The sequence below is a fragment of the Grampus griseus genome (assembly GCF_964374135.1).
Source record: "Grampus griseus genome assembly, chromosome: 12".
NCBI classification, from domain to species: Eukaryota; Metazoa; Chordata; class Mammalia; order Artiodactyla; family Delphinidae; genus Grampus; species Grampus griseus.
In genome coordinates, this window is record NC_139006.1 from 51,573,957 (window position 1) to 51,594,417 (window position 20,461).

The 20,461-nt window shown below is 45.7% G+C and overlaps 1 protein-coding gene across 7 annotated transcripts in view; it reads left to right on the forward strand.

Moving 5' to 3' along the window:
• Nucleotides 1-20,461, forward strand: part of FHOD3 (formin homology 2 domain containing 3) — a 494,140-nt gene that overhangs the window by 319,120 nt on the left and 154,559 nt on the right. For all 7 annotated transcript variants that reach the window (XM_082667774.1, XM_082667775.1, XM_082667777.1 and 4 more), the window contains one exon: nt 4,508-4,746. In XM_082667774.1, coding sequence (XP_082523900.1) covers nt 4,508-4,746 — 239 coding nt within the window. The remainder of the gene's footprint in view (nt 1-4,507; nt 4,747-20,461) is intronic.

The window sequence follows — 20,461 nt, forward strand, 5'->3', positions numbered from 1 at the left end:
AGGTGATTTTTAAAATGTGTATCAGTTATCTCTTGCTGTATAACAAATATGCCAAAAAGAGTGGTCTTAAAACAACAATTATTGCTCATGATTCTGTGGGTCAGAGATTTGGGCCTGGTTCACCTGAAAGATTCTCAGGGAGCTACAGTTATCTGATGGCTTGACTGGGGCTGAATGGTCTAAGATGGTCTCATTCACCTGGTTTGGCATTTGGTGCTGCTGTTGGCTGGGCCATATGTCTTCAGCGGACTAGCCCGAACTTCTTCACATGTAGCAGCATTTCAGAAGGACAAGTCTCAAAGTGCAAACACTTTTGAGGCATCTATGTCTTCTGATGTTCCATTGGCCAAAGCAAGTCACATGGAAAATTGTTGACTCATTGTAGGAGAGGGCTACACAAGGATAAGGAAACAGAGAGGCATGATTCCCTGGGAACCTAGTGCTATAATCATCTGCCACAACCTGTCATCAGCATAGTTTCTTTTTGAAATGGTACTAGCACTGGCATCCACTTCACCTAAAAGCTGAATCAAGATGTATAGGTATGAATTAAAAAGAAAATGTGGGATAGCAATTTGGAAAATGATAACATCTGCTGTGTAAAGATGGCTGCCTGTCATGGAGGTTAGTAGTAGTATAACAACGTAAACTCAAAGAAATGTTAATAGATTTTGACCTCCATTAAGAATGGTCAGATTGTTCAATGTTTGATGATACTAAGAAATTATTTTAAGCAGGACAGTGGTATGTGGTTATGGGTTTTAGAAATCCTTATCTTCTAGGGATATATACTGAAATATTAATGGGTGAAATTATATGATCTGGGATTTATCTCCAAAAAATCTGGCTGGGCTTCCCTGGTGGTGCAGTGGTTGAGAGTCCGCCTGCCGATGCAGGGGACGCGGGTTCGTGCCCCGGTCCGGGAGGATCCCACATGCCGTGGAGCGGCTGGGCCCGTGAGCCACGGCCGCTGAGCCTGCGCGTCGGGAGCCTGTGCTCCGCAACGGGAGACAGGCCACAACAGTGAGAGGGCCGCGTACCGCAAAAAAAAAAAAAAAAAAAATCTGGCTGTGGGGTTGGTGGCAGGGAGTAAATGAGGCAAGATTGGCCAGGGTCGATAGTTGTTGAACTGTCATAGGTGATGAGCACAAAAGTCTTTGTATATGTTTGAAAATTTCCACAAAAATTTAAAAAGAATGTTTAGGTCATTCAGTGGCCTCAAAGACTGGTCGAAGTTGTCACAGATGCCACCTTAGTCCGCTCCTCACTACTTTCTTGATAAGATGGGGTGGGATGTGCAAGCAATCAGTGCTGGAGGAGGAACCTGCTTGCTCCTCATCCTGGTTTTACAGACAGTGTTCTACTTTTTTTTTTTTTTTTTTTTTGCGGTACGTGGGCCTCTCACTGCTGTGGCCTCTCCCGTTGCAGAGCACAGACTCCAGACGTGCAGGCTCAGCGGCCATGGCTCACGGGCCTAGCCGCTCTGCGGCATGTGGGATCCTCCCGGGCCGGGGCACGAACCCGTGTCCCCTGCATCGGCAGGCGGACTCTCAACCACTGCGCCACCAGGGAAGCCCATGTTCTACATTTGACTAAAAGTGTCAGAAGGTATCTGACGAGGGGTCCAGCAAACAAAACACTCCATCATTTGGGTGAGATTAGAGATTGTTCAGGACATAGTTGATCTCACCTTGGGTCCCATGGAGGACACTGAACTTGTAGTTAATTAGATCTGACACCACAGATTCTGAATAAGTCTCTTGATAAGTGCTGTTCTCTCCAGGTGTTTTCCAGCCCTTAGTGGACTTGACTCTAATCCATAGTGCTCCCTAGTATCTGAAGAAAGTGCGTCTCTCTTCCTATCATCAGTGGACACTGGTGATTCTAAAATTCTTCTTGTAAAAACAAAACCAGGAGTGAAGACCAGCCCCAAATTTCGTGTTACAGCATTCCTGACTGCCAAGCTCGAGACTGCCATTGGATCTCCTGGGATTCTGAGCCCCATTTACCCTCCGCACCCATGCACCCTTTTCTTTGTTTAAGGGGATGGATGTTTTGTTGAGGATCTGAACTTTAGACAGCCCTCATTGAATTCCCTTTTATGGTTTCATTTTGATAATCTTTCAAGACTTTTCATGTAAACTTTCTGATTGTCTCCATCTTCCTTGACAAAAGGCAGTTAAAGTAGATTTCACTTTCTGCACACTCCGTGTACTTCTCTGAAAGGCACTGTGAGTGGAATGCTATTTGATCCTTGCATCTCTGAGGTTAGGCAAGGAATTAGAAATATCTGAACTCTACTTTATCCCCTAATCTTATCATTCCAAATGTGTGCTTAATTAGAAGCAGAATCAATACTTCAGGTCAGAATAAGTTCAAATGGTCTAGAATTTGTACATCTAAAAATGAAGAAAAATAATTGGCTAGTAATATTTTAAAATACTCTCCTTGGTTAGGTGTATAATCATTCTCAAACTTTCCCCAGAGAATGCCGTTTAAAGTGCTAAAGTTGAGATGATAAAAGTGGTTAACCAAATACATAACTTCTTTCTTAGTTCTTGCAGTTATACCACAGACCCCCCTGCGCTGCACCCCCCTCCCCCAGGAAACAGACTTTCCAGTGAGATTTTGTAACAATAGAGCTTTTTCTGAACTCTTATCAATTCTTACCTCAAACCTCCCCAAATTATGTCTGACTTGTAAATTCTAAGGGAACAGAATAGTCAAAATATTATTAAATTGTCTTCATCTATCTGGGAGTTTGTTATAGTACGTATCTGGCATGTAGATAGAAGAGTTTTCACTAAATCAGTCTCACCCAAAAGCTAGAACTGGAGGAAACTGGAGATGGAGCAGATCAAGGGAGGCTGCACTCCTGAGAAACAGGCCGTGCATCTCAGGTGTCCATCCTCGTGAACAGGATGAGAGTGGCCAGTCTGGCCCTGACTAAGCCAGGCTCACCTAGCTATGTGAACACAGTTGGCATCAATGCTTTGGACAGAGGAGACCACTGATTTTGCAGTAGCCAGGTTTTATGTAGACAGGTGATTGATGTCAAAGCCAAACAGCAATGGTTAGCCATCTGGGTCTTTATATTACTTCTCCATTCTCTCACTTGTCAGGACCACGTTGTGAACTGTGACCAAGAGCACACACAAGGCTGGAAAATATGCACCTTTGGGGTCGGGGGACCATGTGGGTCCTTGGGTGCCAAATCAGAGAGACTGCTGGACTTGCTTTGGCCTGGTCCACCTGGTGTGCGAGGTGGCCTGACCTGCCAGTTCTGTGTGATGGAGGAATTTGTGGGCATCCTAGGCCCCTTCATCCGAGGGCCTATGTTGGGGAAGAATGGTCATATTAATTGAGTACTAGCCACAGGGAAAGCCCTACCCTAGCTGCTTTATATATGTTAGATAAGTTTTCTTAACAAAAACCTGAAAATGCAATCCTCTTAGCCTCATTTGCCGAGAGAGAGGCTCTCAGGCAAGCAGTTTGCTGCAGGTCACCCTTGGTCCACTAGTGGCACAGGCAGCCACACAGAGGTCTAGTCAACGATAACTTGTGCTCGTCTGACCGTATAGTTTTTGAGAAGGTAGGTATAAAAATAATTAAAGAAGCTGGAGATACAGATAGGTGTAACCCATGGTTGAGAAGAGTGAGCTCCAATAGAGAGGAGCGAATGCATAGAGATGGTGGGTGTTAATGCGAGCTGAGAGAGCCATGGAGTAGGGTCCAGGATAGAGCAGATTAGGAGAGGGCCGAGCTGGACCTTTGGACACGGTACCACCCAGCTAGGAGCAGGGCTCCTAGTGTAAGTGCTTTTAAGAGGAAACTTTTTTAAAAAACGGAATTCCAGAGGTCCAGTGTATTTCTGGTCTATATTTTTGCGACCGCAAGTACAAGCAGGCTCCTGAGACCAGGCTGCAGAGGGTTCCCTGAGAGCCGCGGTGCGCGGGGATCTAAAGTCAGGCCTCTCAAAAGACCTGCAGGTGAGGCCGTTCGGCTCACCTAGTTTGCGGCTGCCGCCGTTCTCCTTGCTGTGCTCTTCTGAACAGCCTAGCTGGGAAGGCGAGCTCCGAAACTGTCAGGAGCTCCGGGGCTTCCGGCTGCCGCTGGGCGTCAGGAGAGACTCCGCCTCCTGGACCAGGGAAGGGCAAAGGCGGTGGGGGCGGGGCGGTGGGGGCGGGGCGGGGCGGGGGGCGCGCACGAGAGAGGTCCTCGGAAAGGGCAGTGCTGGGCCGCAGAGTGAAGAGCCCATCTAATTACAAAATATTTCTCAGGTCTTCTCGTGACATCAGTTGACCTTTTTGTATCCGTTTGGGAAAATCACACAGTGGCGAGCATCTTTTGGTTTGCAGGTGGCGCTTTAGGATGCGTGTGGTTGTGATGACCTTGTGCAGAAGCCGCAGCCACAGGATGGGAAGAGACGGCCTAGAGTGCTCATTGGGGTGGGACTGTGAAAGGCTGTCAGGTCTGAGCTCGCGCTGGGCGCTCTCTGCTTTTCCAGGTGGCACTCAGGCTCGAGGATGGCGACGAGACGGCTGAACCACCCCCCAGCGGGTGCCGGGACCGGAGGAGGGCCAGTGTGTGTTCCGGCACGGGCAGCGAGCACCAGGGCCTGGACCGCAGGCGGAGCCGCAGGCACTCGGTGCAGAACATCAAGAGTCCTCTGTCGCCTCCGTCCAGCCCCTGCTCCCCGTCGGTTCCCGACTTCAAGACCAGTCAAGTGCGAGATCTCCGTGAAAAGTAAGTATTAACCCAGCCGCAGAGAGGGGCACAAGGATGCCGGAAAGAGGGAGGGAGGCCACAACCCCACCGGTGCCCTTGACCATCCCCGCCTCTCCTGCTCCCTGCCTCTTCTCTACCATTAAACCATCACCCCTAATTCCCCCGGAACTTCCCAGGGGCGAGGTGGCCCTGGTGACATGCGTAGACTTGGTCTTACTAACGCCGTGAACTCATCTTCACCCACTTGTGTTTTCGTATTATTTAGCATCTCAGTTAATATCTGTGTAGAAATGCTGTGCTTTATCAACTAGAAAAGAATCCAAAACACAAAACTTTGGCCTAGAAATAAATGGTATGCCACCACACGAATGCGAGATCGATAGAGTCTGAGGTACTCATGATAGTACATGGTTGAGGTTGAGTTACATAGAACAAATATGTGCTTTCATATAACTTCAGTAAATACTGATGCCATCATTCATTCAGTCAGTCATGCAGCATACTTTTTTATTAAGTGTCTGTTATAGGCCAGGACTCTTTGAAACCGTGAAGACATATAAATAGAAAAGGTCTGATCTCCATTCCTGTGAACCTCCCATCTGGGCAGGGAGAAGGTAAGAATGAAGACAAGGACATAAAAGGAAATAGATTGACAATCCCATGAGAAATTATGTATGTCCAAAATATAAAATTTGACAAAATCTATAGGAGCTCAGAAGTGGTTCCACAAAACAGAGGTGCAGCAGAAGGATGGCCATGCTGCTCTGGGGCCTGGGTCCAGTTATATCTTCCCAAATGGATGCTCTCAGTTCACTAGGATGGTGGGACTCTGTGGACCAGTCCATGCCAGCCAACTCCACCGAGGCTGACAGATACACTGGTTGCCAGTGCACCTCTTCCTGCTGCTGGCGGAAACCCTGCTCACATCACTTGACTGAAGCATTTTCCCCCCATTATGGAGATCCACCTGGGAGCCAGGTGTAGGTCAGGAGGCTGCTTGGTATAGAAGAATATAACTCAGAATAAGTGGTGTGACCTTAAGATAGTGAGGTCTGTCACTATCCACATATGTCCCTTCCGCTCTATCCCTAAGGGGACACCCACCCATCCCCACTACTACCAAGAAGTGACTTGAGCAGTCTGGTACTCATGGGATCACTGGAACATGAACCGGTCCAGGCCTTTGGGTGCCCCCTATTACAGAAGGAGAAGGAGGACATCGGTCTGCGAGTGATGTGCAAGGCATGGTCCATGTTGACACCCTTCTCCATCACCTAGCCCTCCATCTACAGGTTTTTCTGTCTCTAAGAGTCTGTGTATAGCAATCTCTATTTTAGTGAAAAGAAGACCAAAACTTCTGAACGGACTGAGGAATGAGAACCTCTACTATGAACATTGTACTTTGTCATCTAAGATCTTCAAGAAACTCAGGCAGTGCTCAGAGGGCCCTGGAAGCTCTCTGTAGTGCTGCCTCTGGCTAATAGCTTGAGAAATTAACGTGGAGAGAGTTAAGGAAAGTGTACACAGTGGGCTGAAAAATCGGTTTAAAACCACCAAAGAGGCTGAAGGTAGGAGTTAGGAGGCCTTGTTAGCAGCATTTGGTGTTCTTTTGCTCTGTCTGACTTGTGTCATGTTTGTTTCTGTTCTGTTTCTTGTTTTTACACTTTTCAAAGGTCCCTGTGTTGTGAGTTCAGGTGACCACACCTTGTGATACGTTGGCACAGGTAACAGCAGTGGAGTGGACCTTCCTGGGCACAGTTTGGAGCCTCTGGGCTTGGTGGGATCTGGAACAGGAGGCCACAGATGCTCCTCTGAATGTTCCTGCCTCGGTGTTTTCAAATAGGACTGATTTTTCATTTTAATGAAATTATTACTTTAATGTAAATTTCATAGCATTTGTTTAAGAAAACTACACTTTCCAGCTTACCAAGAAAGGTAAAGGTTTTCAGATTGATGATTATGAAGTGGCTTCATCCATGAAGCCTGTCGGAGGGATTTTGCCCTGTGGCCCCAAGATGACACTGTAATTTTGGCAGAAGTGGGAGTAGGATAGAGGGAAAGTGTGACGCTAAGCAAATTGGGAAGCAATCCCTGCATGCATAGCTTAGTCACCTGCTCAGCATCTGTGCCTCAAAATTGTGCTCTATTCCCCGTAGACCTTGAAAGACACAGACGCATGCCTGACCTAGATTACTCTTCATCTATGCGAACGTTCCAGCCCTGCTTACCGCTAACTTGTAGCAACGTGCCTGCCTATGTCACATATGAAGAATTTTAGGCTGAATTGTATTACTCTGTGTCCCAACTAATGCCAGTACTTCTGAAAAGAAGGTAGAGCTATGTTACAGGTTAGAGATTCATGTTGTCCTAAACTGTATCTGGCGCTCTCCACTCAGGTGGTTCTTCTCTGTCACTTGAATTGGATTCTCATGATGGTCCTCTGTAGGATCCAGGCAGGACAAGCATCATTACCCTCACATTACAGATGAGAAAACAGTCAGGGGCTTGGTGCCTTGTAACGAATCTCAGGACTCGGGAGCTAAGCCCTGGGTTAAACCTGAGTCTTTGGCCTTTGCCGCTCAATGTCCGAATCGTATAGAACCACTTGCCACCCTCGCGTTCCTAAACATAGTCATTGAGTGAGATTTGTACTTCTGACTTTGTAGACAGGGAATTTGTTTGCATACCATGTATGTGTATTTTTATTCAGGTTAATATAAAAATCAAGGAGAGTCGAACAGGAGAAAATCCCCCAGTCTTCTTACAGACTTAGGCCGGCTAGGCTGTGTGCTTTAATAAGGACGAGTAAGCCTCAAAACTCACATTGCTCTTCTGAAGAAATAGAAGTCCACAGTGAGCATTTACCAAATAAGGTGTGAGTTTATTGGTCATCCGCCACCTAAAAGTACCTCTTGTGACTATGTGTGCCATAGTGAGTTTCACCTTTGCAATTAAATTTACAGATCTGATTGGAAGAAAAATGTTGGTGCTTTCATTGTTTTACCAAGAAAGTTATTTTTAGCATCTAATCATCAATAGAGCCAGTGTCTCTGCTTTAAATTGTAAGAGTATATACTGTTAGGACTAAAAAGTCTTCAGGGTTGTCAAGCCCAGACCAGAAGCCCTTTCCGTGTACTCAGCCTCGGACATTCTCCTCCCTGAGGCACCCCATCCTATCCTTGGACTTCTTGGCTTGTTAGTAAAGTCACCTGGTCTAAATTTGCTCTATGATGTGGTAGCTCTGTTGGTGCTTAGCCTTTCACTATATGGATAGAATTTCCCTATAATGTTTCCCTATTCATCCTGGTTCTTACCTCTGTCAACACACACTGGGTCTTCTTCCTGCTCTGTATATCCATCTTTCTGACAATGAACTTGGCATGGGACTTAATATAATATATAAAGTTTAATTTCATCCTGTTGAGTTCCACACAACATTCTAACCCGTAGAGGTAATTCTGAACTTCATTTAGTCGTTCATGTCAGCAGTTGTGCCATCCAGCTTTCAGTCATATGTATATTTTAACACACACGGAAGAGTGACCTGGCGGGTAGTGGATGGCGACAACAGCTGGGAAGTAGATGGTACAGACGACTCCCACATTCCTCAAAGTCAAGGGTTGGAAATATTCTCTGTCAAGGGCCAGGTAATAAATATGTTAAGCTTTGCAGCCCAGACAGTCTTTGTTGCAACTGTGGCTGCTTTTGCAGCCATAGAAAACAGCCTAGAGAATGAGTGTGGCTGCCTTCCACTGAGACTTTATTTATGGACACTGAGATTTGAGTTTTACATGTCAGGAAATATTCTTTAGATTTTTTTCCCCCAACCATTAAAAAAAATGTGAAAATCATTCTTAGCTGACAGACTGTACCAAAGCAGGTGGTGGGCCACATTTGGCCCACAGACTTGCCAACCCATATTCTAAGGGGCTGCGTTTCTTGAGGGAAGTTGCAGGGGAAGTGGTTTCGAGTTGGCAAAGAGGAGAGTATGTGGGTAAGAGAGAAGAACCCGTCACGCCATATGAGAAGTCTGTTAGGGAACAGCATCCTTAAGTCCAGGGTTAGAGCAAGGAATATTCCATGAAGGTGTGGAGGCTGTTTGCTGATGGCTGCTCATGCGTTCCCAGTAGGAGGCTGAGGGGGTTGGAGAGGGTGGAGAAGAGTCAGACTAGGGGGACATACAGAGCCAGGGCGGGGGAGGGCATGTGGCAATGAGCCCAGAAAAGGATGTGCTGCTCAGGGATGTAGAGGCAGGCTGGGACCGGTCTCAGTGGCCCCGAAAGGCAGTGGTCTTCAACCGGAAGTGATTTTGTCCCTAGGGGACACTGAGCAATGCCTTGGCACTTTTTGGGTTATCATAGCTGGGGTGGGGGGTGCTGTTGGCATCGGTGGGTGAGTCTAGGGACGCTGCTAAACATTCTACAGTGCAAGGACAGCCTCCCACAATGAGGAATTATCTGTTCTAAAATGTCAACCCTGCCTTAGGGGAAGGCACGTAATTGGTTGTGGTTTTCACCTCCTTGGGACGATGCTGAGGCAGGGAGTCTTTCGACTGTTGGAAGCAGGGTAGCTTTCTTGAACTTTGTGGACCTATCGTAAATGCTCATGTGCGTGGGTCAAAACTGACTTTTTCCCCCAGAGAATATAATTCTTCAATTTGGGGGCTACTGTATAGATAGTACAGTAGAGTCCCTTTTTTGTTGTGTTCTGGTTGTGTTTTAACTCCATTTAGCAAAGTTTTCTACTTCACATTCTCAGGGAATATGCTAAGCCCTCTTTGAGAACCGAAAGTTTGACTAAGTCTCATGATTTTCTCAGTAGCTGAAGTGCCCAGCGTAACCAATTCTAATCAGCTTCACACCTGTCACATTCCAGAAATACTGACGTAGTGGAATGTGACACCAGCATACAACAAAATGGCAAGACAGAAAAATGATTATATGACAGAAGGTGTGGTCTTCTGCAGCCAGGCTCTGGAACCTGGTTGGAGGAAGAGGAACACAGGGGACAAACTCACTAGAGCCACCTCTGTCCACGCAGTGTTCACAGGTGTTTGGGTGGAGTTGAGAACTCAGCTTGAGGAGGAGAGGTGGATGCCCTCCTCTCGACTGATGGTGTCATCAGCTGAGGGTCCAGAAGTGAAAAAGTTAAATTCAAGAATTACGATTTCGTCCATGGAGGTTAGATTAGGGGTAAAAATAAGGAAAAAAGGCTTAATATTTGTTGTACAAAACTACTCATTCTAATACATTGAAAGTAATCAGGAAGTAGACAGACTGACCAGGAGTCAAGGGTTGTGGCCAGGCCTGGAGCTCGCAGTTGGGAAGGACTGGATGCAGTAGCTTGACCTACAGACATGCCTGACCCTCAAGCAGCACAGAGAGGTTGTGGCCTGGCCCCCTTGGTCCTGGAGAAGGGGAGACCAGGAGGGACCATGCCCATGTGGGCTACAGGCCACGGGTACTGATGGGTGGTAGCTAGCCCACCCATGCTGCAGCGAGGAGCCTGGCAGGGTGTGGTGTGGGGACAGACTGTGGACACCAAAAGCAGAAACTGTCTGCACACATTCTCACCAGCGTGGAATTTGGAATCACTGCTGTACAGGACGTAGAATGGAGGTGCCTGGCTCTGCCACTACTAGCCCTGTACCCATTTAGACATGGCCCCTGGCACAGAGTGAGAACAGAATAAAGAGCAGCTCTTTTATGTTTTCAAATAATGTACTGAGCGCTTAAGTATCTGCCAGGCATTATGCTAAGAACTTTAGTGTCCCACGCTTTTCACTGTTACCCTATGAGGTATACGTACTGTTATTATCTCTACGTGACAGGAGGAAAAACTGAGGCACAGAACATTGAAGTAACTTGTCCAGAGTCCCGCAGCTAATCTATGTGGAGTTGGTTTTAGAGTTCAGGTGGTCTGGGTCCGGAGTCTCCGTCCTTCACCATTTTATTAAACTACCCTTTTTTCCCCCTGTGATTCTGTAGAAATAAAACAGATATACTGGGTACTTGGCAATTAGTAAGCCATTATCAAATGCGTGTTGCCATTCTTCTATATTATTAGTTCTAGTTTTTTGTCAGTACATTTAAAAAATTACTACAATACATTAAAAATTATTACTTAGTGTTCCATTGTAAGGATATACCATAATACCGTAGTGCCTTCATTCATTTTGCTATGGCTTGATTCCAGTTTTCTTCCTAATACCAAACTTTCTGTAATGAACGCACACACATGCGCGCACACACACACACGCTTGTGCACATACATTAACATTCTTTCAGGAGAGATTCTTAGAAGTGAAATCCCCTAGATCATGGGACACTTACATTTTATAATATTGTATTACATATTGGTGTCAACCATATTGCTCTCTAAAAGGCCATATCAACTGGCTGTTCTGCCGTAAGCATATGATTGGCCATTTTCCCACACCATCACCAGCACTGGATGTTAAGAATTTTTCAGAAGTTTTATAATGCTGAAAAGTGCTGAAAAGTGCTGAAAAGTGCTGAAAAGTGCTGAAAAGTGAAATGTGGTGCTTCAGCATCTTAATTTGCATTTTTCTATTACTACAGAGGTTATTCATCTGCAGCTGCTTCATTGGCTGTGGACATTTCCTTTTCTGAGTATTGTCTGTTTATATCCTTGGCTCATTTGTCTCCTGAAAGGTTTAAGCATTTTAATTGGCGTACAGCCATTCTGTTTTTAATGTGGAAATTTTCAGATACAAAAGTAGAGAGAATGTAGTATTTTTAATACATTATAGATATTAACTTTTGGACAACTATGTCACAAACATTTTCTCCCTATATTTTAACTATCTTTAAATTACTTTATGGCATCTCTTGATATATGCATAAAATATATTGTTATAGTGTGCAATCTGTTAGTCTTTTCCTGTGTGGCTTTTAGGCGCCATGCTCACTCAGGGAAGTGTGTCCTCTTTCTAACTGCGGCCTCTCTGTGTTGTCCTGGGAGAATGCTCTCTATTTTTCCTTCACTCTCTAGGAGGTGAGTAGTAGCGGCAGTGGTGATAGCAGGAACCACATTTGTGGAGCACTTACTTTGTGCCAACTATGGTGCTAAGCAATTTGACATATGTTGTAAATTCCATGAAGCAGGTGGTAGTATTCTCCCTATTTTACAGATGAGGAAACTGAGGCACAGGGAGGTTAAAGAACTTGCACAAGATCTCACAGGTGGTAAGTGGCACAGCTGGGTTTGAACCCACACCAGACAGTCCTAGTCCAGAGCCTGCACTCAGAGCTAAACATCCCTGGAACTAGTCTCTGAATCTATAGAATGTGTTCTGTAGTAACAAGTTTTTTCTCTTTTGAGGATGAATTAGTTGAGAATTTGTTGAGAAAGCAAAAAATCATTCAGAGCAAATGTTTATTGGAACTTGGTCATCCCAAGAGCTGTGTTGTTTATAATCACTGTTAGATTTTGATCCTGAAATAATCATACTGGTTTGCTTGTTTTTCTCATAAATTGGCACTGAAGACAGTTCCTAACGAGTTCTGAAAATGTTCAGAGCAATAACTGCAACACCGGAACAGCCTTCCCAGTTAATCATAACTAACCAGCCGTAATCTTGGTGATGGGAGCAGGAAAGAAGGTATAGAGAAGAAAAGTTCATGGTTGAGAGGAAGCCACAGTTAACTATCAATTATCGGAGGCTAAGCTGTCCTCACGTTTTGGGGGATCATACCTGATGTGCACCGGTTAGTGGCCCAGTGGGTGGTGGGCAGAAGAGAGACAAGCCTTGGGGCTGAGCCTCCAGGGTGGGAGCTGGAGGGAGGCAGTTGGAGAGGGTGTGGCTTTCTATTTTCCTGCGGGAGTAGGAAAGGGTATTGGCACCTTTCTACCAGCCCCAGGAACCAGCGGGCAGATGGGAGAGCCTAACTCTGAAACTGTGCAGCGTTGGGGAGACCATTTTCCTGCATTTTGTCAGGAAGGAGGCATATTTGGATGCTTAGTTCCAGGGCCGTGCCTTGCCCTCTGGTCTGTGTCATGCCTTGTCCACAGGGCTTCATTGCCAGGGCTTACGGATTCCACTCCTCCTTTAGCTGCAGGATCTGCAGCAGAAATAGCAGAGTAGCCCTAGTTCTGTCTTTCTTGGAAGTAGTTGGCAGTGAACAATCGATTTGCAAGCAAAAAACCTATTATATAAATAGTAGTGTTATGGAGTCCAAGCTCACCACAACAGTCCAATAGATTGAGAGACCAAGTGTTGGGACAGGGAACAATGACTTTATTTGGAAAGCCAGCAGACCCAGACGATGGTGGACTGGTGTCACAAAGAGCCATGTTACCTGAATTAGAATTCAGATTTCTTTTATACTAAAAGGGGACAGAGTATGACTGGTTGCTGCAAACTTCTTGGAGCCGGCCAGACAGAGGGGATGTGATAATCTTTTGTTCTTGCAGCTGTCCACATAGGTCTGGTCACGATGTTGCTGGAAACCTCCAACAAGACAAACGTCATTCTCTGTTCTGCAACTTTTTATGTCTATGTGTGTGAGAAGTGTTATACCTTTATATAAGCCTGGGAGCAGGGCTTTGAGAATGGGCTACCATGTATATTTCAGGCTATAGACAACATTCTTTTATAAAGGCACAGAACCAGCAAGACTAAGCACAGGCAACAGGGCACAGAGGTTAGAGCTAAAGGACTAGATCCAATACGGAGTCAGGTTTGTATCATTGGTGTTAACCTACAGAATTTACGACTCAGGTGACCTCAGTCCTGGCTCCTGGGGAAGGTTTGGCCAAGTGCAGAACAGGAGTAGCCACAGGTTGTTGAGGGCACAGGCGTGGCCTTTCCAGGTGCAGTTCCCACTTCCTCCCCAGGCTTGGCCTCGGTCTCCTCCGCTGTAAACTCAGGGCGCTGATGCCGCTTTAATAGAGGGGCAGGGGAGTCACGAGAGGCAGCGCAAGTGTGGGGTTAGCTCAGTGTGTTGTAGTCACTCCATGCCCTGGAGCTTTCCCGGATTTTGTGCTATTAAAGAAGGTAATCGTTAAATAAATATGAACGTGAACTGGCGAGAAGATTCTGTGCACTGGCATAACCATGCTAGAGGATTTCCCACAACTAGATTAACGACCACTGGTACCATGAGCGGCAAGTAGCTACTTGGGAAGATTGATCTGACGGTGATGGTTCATTACCAGTGGGATTCACCAGCAAGGGATGTGACCTCCTCAGGTAGGTATGATTAGAATACAGCCAGTGATTCAGATTTACCAGTTAATGTCCCGAAGCCCTTCGTGGTGTCCTGAGTATTGAACAGCAAAGTGAGGATAGGAGGGGAGATGGCTGGGGGGTGGGAGGCTGGGCAGAGGGCTGTGAACTTGGAACTGAGAGCACCTGCTCCAAGAAAGGACGGAGCAAAAGGTATGAGGAAGAGGTCACTTTGCAAAAGCTCCTGATTTCTGGCGTAGGACTTCTGGTTTCTCAGAAGATTCACTGTGATCAGATTGCAGATTTCTTTGGTGGTTTGGACTTTGCTGAATTGAATTTGGGGGGTTTTTCTAGATTCTGAAGAAAACGGCAAAACTTTAAAACTGAACAGGGCTACTGATGAATTTTAAGTGAAGAAGTGAGATCGGGGTCGTATTTCAGCAAGACCCCTGTGGGAACAGCACAGAGAGTGCATGGGAGGAGAGCAGACAGCAAACAGGGAGCCTGGTGGGGCCTGGGCCACAGTCTGGAGAGAGGTGGAAAGGCCCGACAGGCAGTGGCAGGGAGAATGGCAACAGGAGAAGGTGATGAGATACAGGATGGACATCATTTGTGGGATGGTGACTGGACTGTATGGTGAGAAAGAGGAAGGAGTCCGGGGTGATCCCTAGGCAACCACTAACTTATGGTCGTGGGATGGCTCTCAGGCCACTGAGTAAGCTGTGGGCATTTTCAGTTTGAGATATCTGGGTCACAGGTAGAACGTCCCATAGGCAGTTGGATAGGCACCTCTGGAACTCTAAGCTTGGGCTTAGATGCCATAACCCAGGGAAAACAAACCAAGTGAGTAGAGAAGGGAATGGATAAAGTGTAGAATTGTCATGAAATTCTGAAACTGAGAAGTTCACTCACTTCCCAAGTCAATGAACCTTGATATTGGTTGTCTTCAAGTGTGAATGCTTCTCAAGCTAGAGTAGCCTTACTTGGTGTGATGTTGCAGGAAGAGACAGCCCTTTACTGTGGGAGTGGTGAACCCGCTTCAAAGAGAAGGAAAGGTTTTTGTTTCTAGTTACATCTTTGACTTGCTTTGGGTATTTTCTTTCAGTGTCAAGCCTGCTTGCCCTTGACCTCGAAAACTCTCCATTTTCTGTAATACATGTCTTCCCATCCATGTCCTGACTGTTCACAGCCCTTCCTGGTAGAGCTGATTTTGTTGGCAGTTCATGCAGGTATGGGTGTGGGTGGTCCTTCTGGAGAGCAAGCATCTCTCTCTTTATATCCCTGGTAATTCCAGGATCTCTTTGGAGATGGAGCAGGGGCTAAACTGCTAATGATTACTAAACTGAGCCGATTAAATCCAATCATGGAAGGAAGAATGAGATTGTCTCTTTTACAAGAGTCTGTGGAGGGAGCCTGGTAGTAACTGTTCAGTGATGAAGGTTGAATTAGCAGGGAAATAAAACCCTGAAAATGTAGGCTGAGGAGGTCAAATCTGACGTGGCAGAAAAGGTGTTTATAGTGGACCACTGTGATGCTGGTGAAGCATTTTGCAAGGGACCCCTTTGGAATAGGCTTTGGAAATTGACGAGGAGAGACCCAAAGAAAGAGAGACCTGGCCTAATGTCATTCTTGTCTCACACATGTGTTCAGCGAGCTGACAGTGATCACAGAAGCATCATATCCTTGTAGAAAAAACATTGATTTCTAAGGGAGGTAATGTTGATGTCTCAGAGACTGATGAGGGTTTACATGGGCTATAGTTGTGGTCCAAGTTCGTCTATATCAAGGCATCATTGATTCTCCTCATGGTGGAATGGGACCTCGGTGAGATGGGCAAGGGATGAGAACTGGTAGACTCCCTATACACTTGAATACATGAAAAGAATCTGAAAGAACGAAAGATTCACAGCTTCTTCCAGTCCTTAAAGAGAAGAGGCATTTATTTCCAGCCACAAAGAAATGATCATAGTGGAGGTAGCAGAGCATCATGGTCAGGAGCTTAGATGCTAAGGTTGGACTACCTGGGTTCAGATCCCGGCTTCTAGCTCTGTGGCTCTGGGCAAGCTCCTTAACCTCTCTGTGCCTCAGCTCCTCAGCTGTGAATGGGGTAGTGATAGTACCACCTCAGCAGTTCCTGCGAGGAGGTAAGGGGTGAACCCTGTACAGTGCTTTGCGTGAGAGCACCCGTCAGGGAGTTGGTTAAATAACTAGAATAAATGAGTGACTGCAGCCTCACCCCCACCCCCCCAGCCCAGTGAGAGTCTGATTTCCCTGGAGAGAAACAGGAGGCAGAGCCAAGCCAGGTAGAGGGAAGCCTACCCCCTGCCCTGAGAGAGTGGCCTGCAGAGCAGGGAAGGCTGGGCACATTTGGGACGGGTATCTGCAGCCTAAGTGCCATTTGAACATCCTGATAAAGCGTGCTTCCCAAAGACACAGTAACTCAGTGAGGAATCAGAGACAATTATATCACACTTCAGGAATACTCCATTACAGTAATCACGTTTGCCTCCAGAGAAATTATTTTAATTCCTGAGGTTTGTTTTTTTTTCTTTTTCCCAGTCATGCAGTTCTGGTTTTATAAACATGAGTTTAAACATTGACTGGAGATGAGCCCCCATGAAGAAGTGGCCAGTCGGGACCTGCTGAGTGCAGGCCTTGGTCTCCTAGAGGTCTTGGGACAGAACAGGGCGAGCGGGTGGAGGGTATCAGGGCTTCGTGCCAGTGGCAGGCCTTCCGAAGTGAAACAAATACTTACTGGACTTAGGAAGATATTTTTCTTTCTTTATCTATATTTTTTTCACTTATAACAAGCTTTGCAAAATTGAGTTAGAAGAGTAAATGATTTTGATTGTGAAAAGGGGAAAAAATCATGAAGCAGAGAAGAAGTGCTTTGGGACTTCCTTGGTGGTGCAGCGGTTAAGAATCCACCTGCCAATGCAGGGGACACGGGTTCGAGCCCTGGGAAGATCCCACATGCCGCAGAGCAGCTAAGCCCGTGCACCACAACTACTGAGCCCACGCACCACAACTACTGAAGCCCACGGACCTAGAACCCGTGCTTCGCAACAAGAGAAGCCACCCAATAAGAAGCCCGCGCACCGCAACGAAGAGCAGCCCCCAGCTCGCCACAACTAGAGAAAGCCCACGCGCAACAATGAAGAGCAACACAGCCAAAAATAAATAAAATAAAATAAATGTATTTTAAAAAAAGAAAAAGAAGAAGTGACTTTGCGGTTGTTAAAACGTGGCTGGGACTTGGGTCCACATCCATAATAGTTCACGCCCACAAGTAAACGAATAAGCCACCAATTCTCTATAAGAGAAACCCCAGCACTGAGTATATTATTTCACAGTAAGTACACAGGGATAGACTTCTTAGTCAGTCCTGACATTTTCTGAACTTCGATGTTATGATTACTGCCCTGATTTTGTTGAGCCAGGAATAGTAGCTTATGAGCCAAAGGAGAACAAAATGATATTCGTTCATTCCTTCGTTATTCACCAGCTTGTATTTTCCTGTACATGCCAGATTTTCGGTTCTGAGGATAAAGTGGTAAGCATGGCCCTTATGACTCTTCCAGCCTCATAAGACAGTGTGCACATAAATATTGTAGCAAGTAAATGTGTGTAGCTTTGGAAGAGGGCTTTTGAAGGCTGCAAACAGGGCTGTGTGCAGGTAGCAGGGATGGAAGGATATGCACTTGACAATAACGTGCAGCTCACAAGGACATGTGCAGGTGTTGTCATTACAGCGTCACTTGTAACAGCAACTTGGGGAGTGGCTAGATAAGGAAAACATGGCATAGCCACGTGATGGGATGCAACCAGCAATTATAAGGAATGCGTCACACCAGAAGTACCAACATACTTGCCACATCAATTGCTGTATTAAAAGGACTGTAGAATTATATATGTTAAAACGTTCTTTTTAATCTGGAAATTTACCCACCGAATTTATAACCGTGGTTACCTCTGGTCAAAGGGGACTTAATTTTTATCAGTAATATTATACTTTTTCAAAGGGAGTATGAATTCTTATAATTAAATATTAACTTAAAAGATATTTTTAGAAAAGAGGATAGTGGGATGGGGCGGGGGGGGGGGGTCCAAAAAGCCTCCTCAGGCATTTGGGCTGAGTCCTGAAGGATGACTGATGGTGGTGTGTCCAAGTCCAAAGCATGTGAAAAGGCAATTCGAGTTCTAGAATCAAACTGAGTCATGAGTTTGAAAGATGGACCTACACACAAAACTCTGAAATGGGGTTGGCTTCCTCTTGGTGGTTACATTTGATATCTGCCTCTTAAAGACACACATGTCATGTCTCTTTCTAACTTGGAGTCTTTCATTCTTTAGTATCATTGCCTTCCTGTTTGTGAAAACATGAAACAGAATGTGTGTAAGGAATTCTGTTATTCGAAACGTTTAAAAGTGAGCTTGGCTAGACAGCACACTATTTGACTAATAGTTATACAACTTCTGGAGATGAGAGAACTTGTCTGATGTCCACACAATTTCATTTCGTCAGCTATCATAGACTACCAGAGATGAAGGCTCCTGTTCTGCTGTTCCACTGTATTTTATGGGTGACATAAGAGAGCCTCCGGGTCTCAGGATGGAGCCAAGCCAGATGCAGGCAGTGCTGCTTTCACCTCTGGAGGCCGCCATCTTGCAAACTCAGCCTGGGTCTGTGCTTGGCGTCCCTGCTGTTTCCAAAAGGTCGCAGAGCATTCCAGTCTACCTTCATCTTAGTTTCTCTTCTGCTCTCTCAGGCCTCTAAGAGACACTTAAGGCAATTCGGTAGTATCTCTGGCTTGACATAAAGTCTTTTTTAAACATAAAATCAAAGTACCCACAAAAGAAAGTAGTGAGACACCTCATAGTCCGCAGTTATCCCTGGATTGATTTGTTTTACTCCTAAATAAACCTGCAGCCAGGCTACTAATTGTGTTTTTCTTCCTATTGGTTTTAGGCTATGCAGACTGGAATTCCATTATATTAAACTGCTCCATGTCTTCCGCAGAAATAATGTGCTGGATCCATTAGTATTTTATTCTAAAACAAAATAGCAAAATAATGGCTCGTGCATTAAGGTTCTGGCCAGTTGTCCAGTTCCTGGGTATATTTAGTATCCATGGCCTGTAAATATTCTCCTTCTAAACTCTGAGTGTTACAGGGACAATAAATACTTTCCTGTCTAACTTTGGGTTCTCACCATGGAAACATCAGAGCAACAGCTGGGCTCTCTTAAACGTCTTTTCATTCTCTTAGTAGCTGGCAAAAATCTTTTGAGGGAAGCTTCTTTTTTTGGTGGATAACAAAACTATGTTTGAATGAAATCACTGCTTCAGTTGGTCAGATATACGTCTTAACTGATTAAGATAACTAATTGGAAATTTTTAGATCTCTTCTTGGGGCCTTGGTAACCTAGAAACAGCCTTGAAGTGAGCAGAAAGTATGAGTCACCAGGAGGCTAAGTTCAAACTCCAGTTGAAGTGTACTCTCTCACAGAGGGATGTAGTGTTTGCTCCATCTGAGGGATACAGATGGAGCCCAAGGGGGCATTTTGTCTGACAGAAATTTAACACACTATTTCTTCTGTTTATCTGTTTGTTTGTTTAAATTGTAAATTTTTAAAATTTTTTATTGTGGTAAAATATACGTAACAAAGTTTACCGTTTTAACCATTTTCAATTGTACAATTTAGTGGCATAATTACATTCACAGTAACACACTATTTCTATGACATTTTTTTTCATCTAATTATAGTATGCCGTATGCATTTTACAGAACTAAATGGGGCATTTAAAATGCCTGCATCTTATCTAAACCTTAATACAGAACATACTAACTAGTTGCCACAAATGGATCACACCTGTGTCAAGACACTGATTTTCCCCCCCCGCCCAGGGCAACCAGGCAGGTCTGGGGTGACTGGGGCACTGGGCGGGTCTCCTGTCTGTTACTCTGGTGGGCTGTGCAGATGTTCTTGTCTATGCCCTGTGTAGGGAGGACTGAGAAGCGCCATCCAGGGTGCTGTTGCTTAGAAGGAAATGTGCAGTGACGGTGGAGCAATGAAACCAGTTTAGATTCTGCTTCAGGTTCATGACGTCGCCAGTTCTTACTGGCAGGTTGTGTGATCTTGCCTTCTCTGGACCTCGTCTTTCTTATCTGCAACGTGGGGAGATCTCCAAGGTCATTTTTCCAGTTCTTGCCACTCTGTCTGTTGACCATCCATAGCGAGTATCTCCATGCTGAGCACCATGCGAGGTCCACTGGGCCACAGGTCTGCAACAGGCAACGAGTACTTACTGGACGTCCCTGGCGGCTGCGTCCACTAGAGAAACAGAGCAGAAGGAGTAACTCCAGGCAGGGAGAATGGCTGCTTTGGGGACCCCAAGCTGAAATGCCCTTGGTGTTGGGTGGACAGCTCAATAGACTGATTAAGACTAGGGTGGGGGAGTTGCTGAAGGGAGAGAGGGAGATGAAGTTAGCGAGATGATGGGGGTGTTAGCTGAGCAAGTTGGACTTAATCCTAAGGTTAGC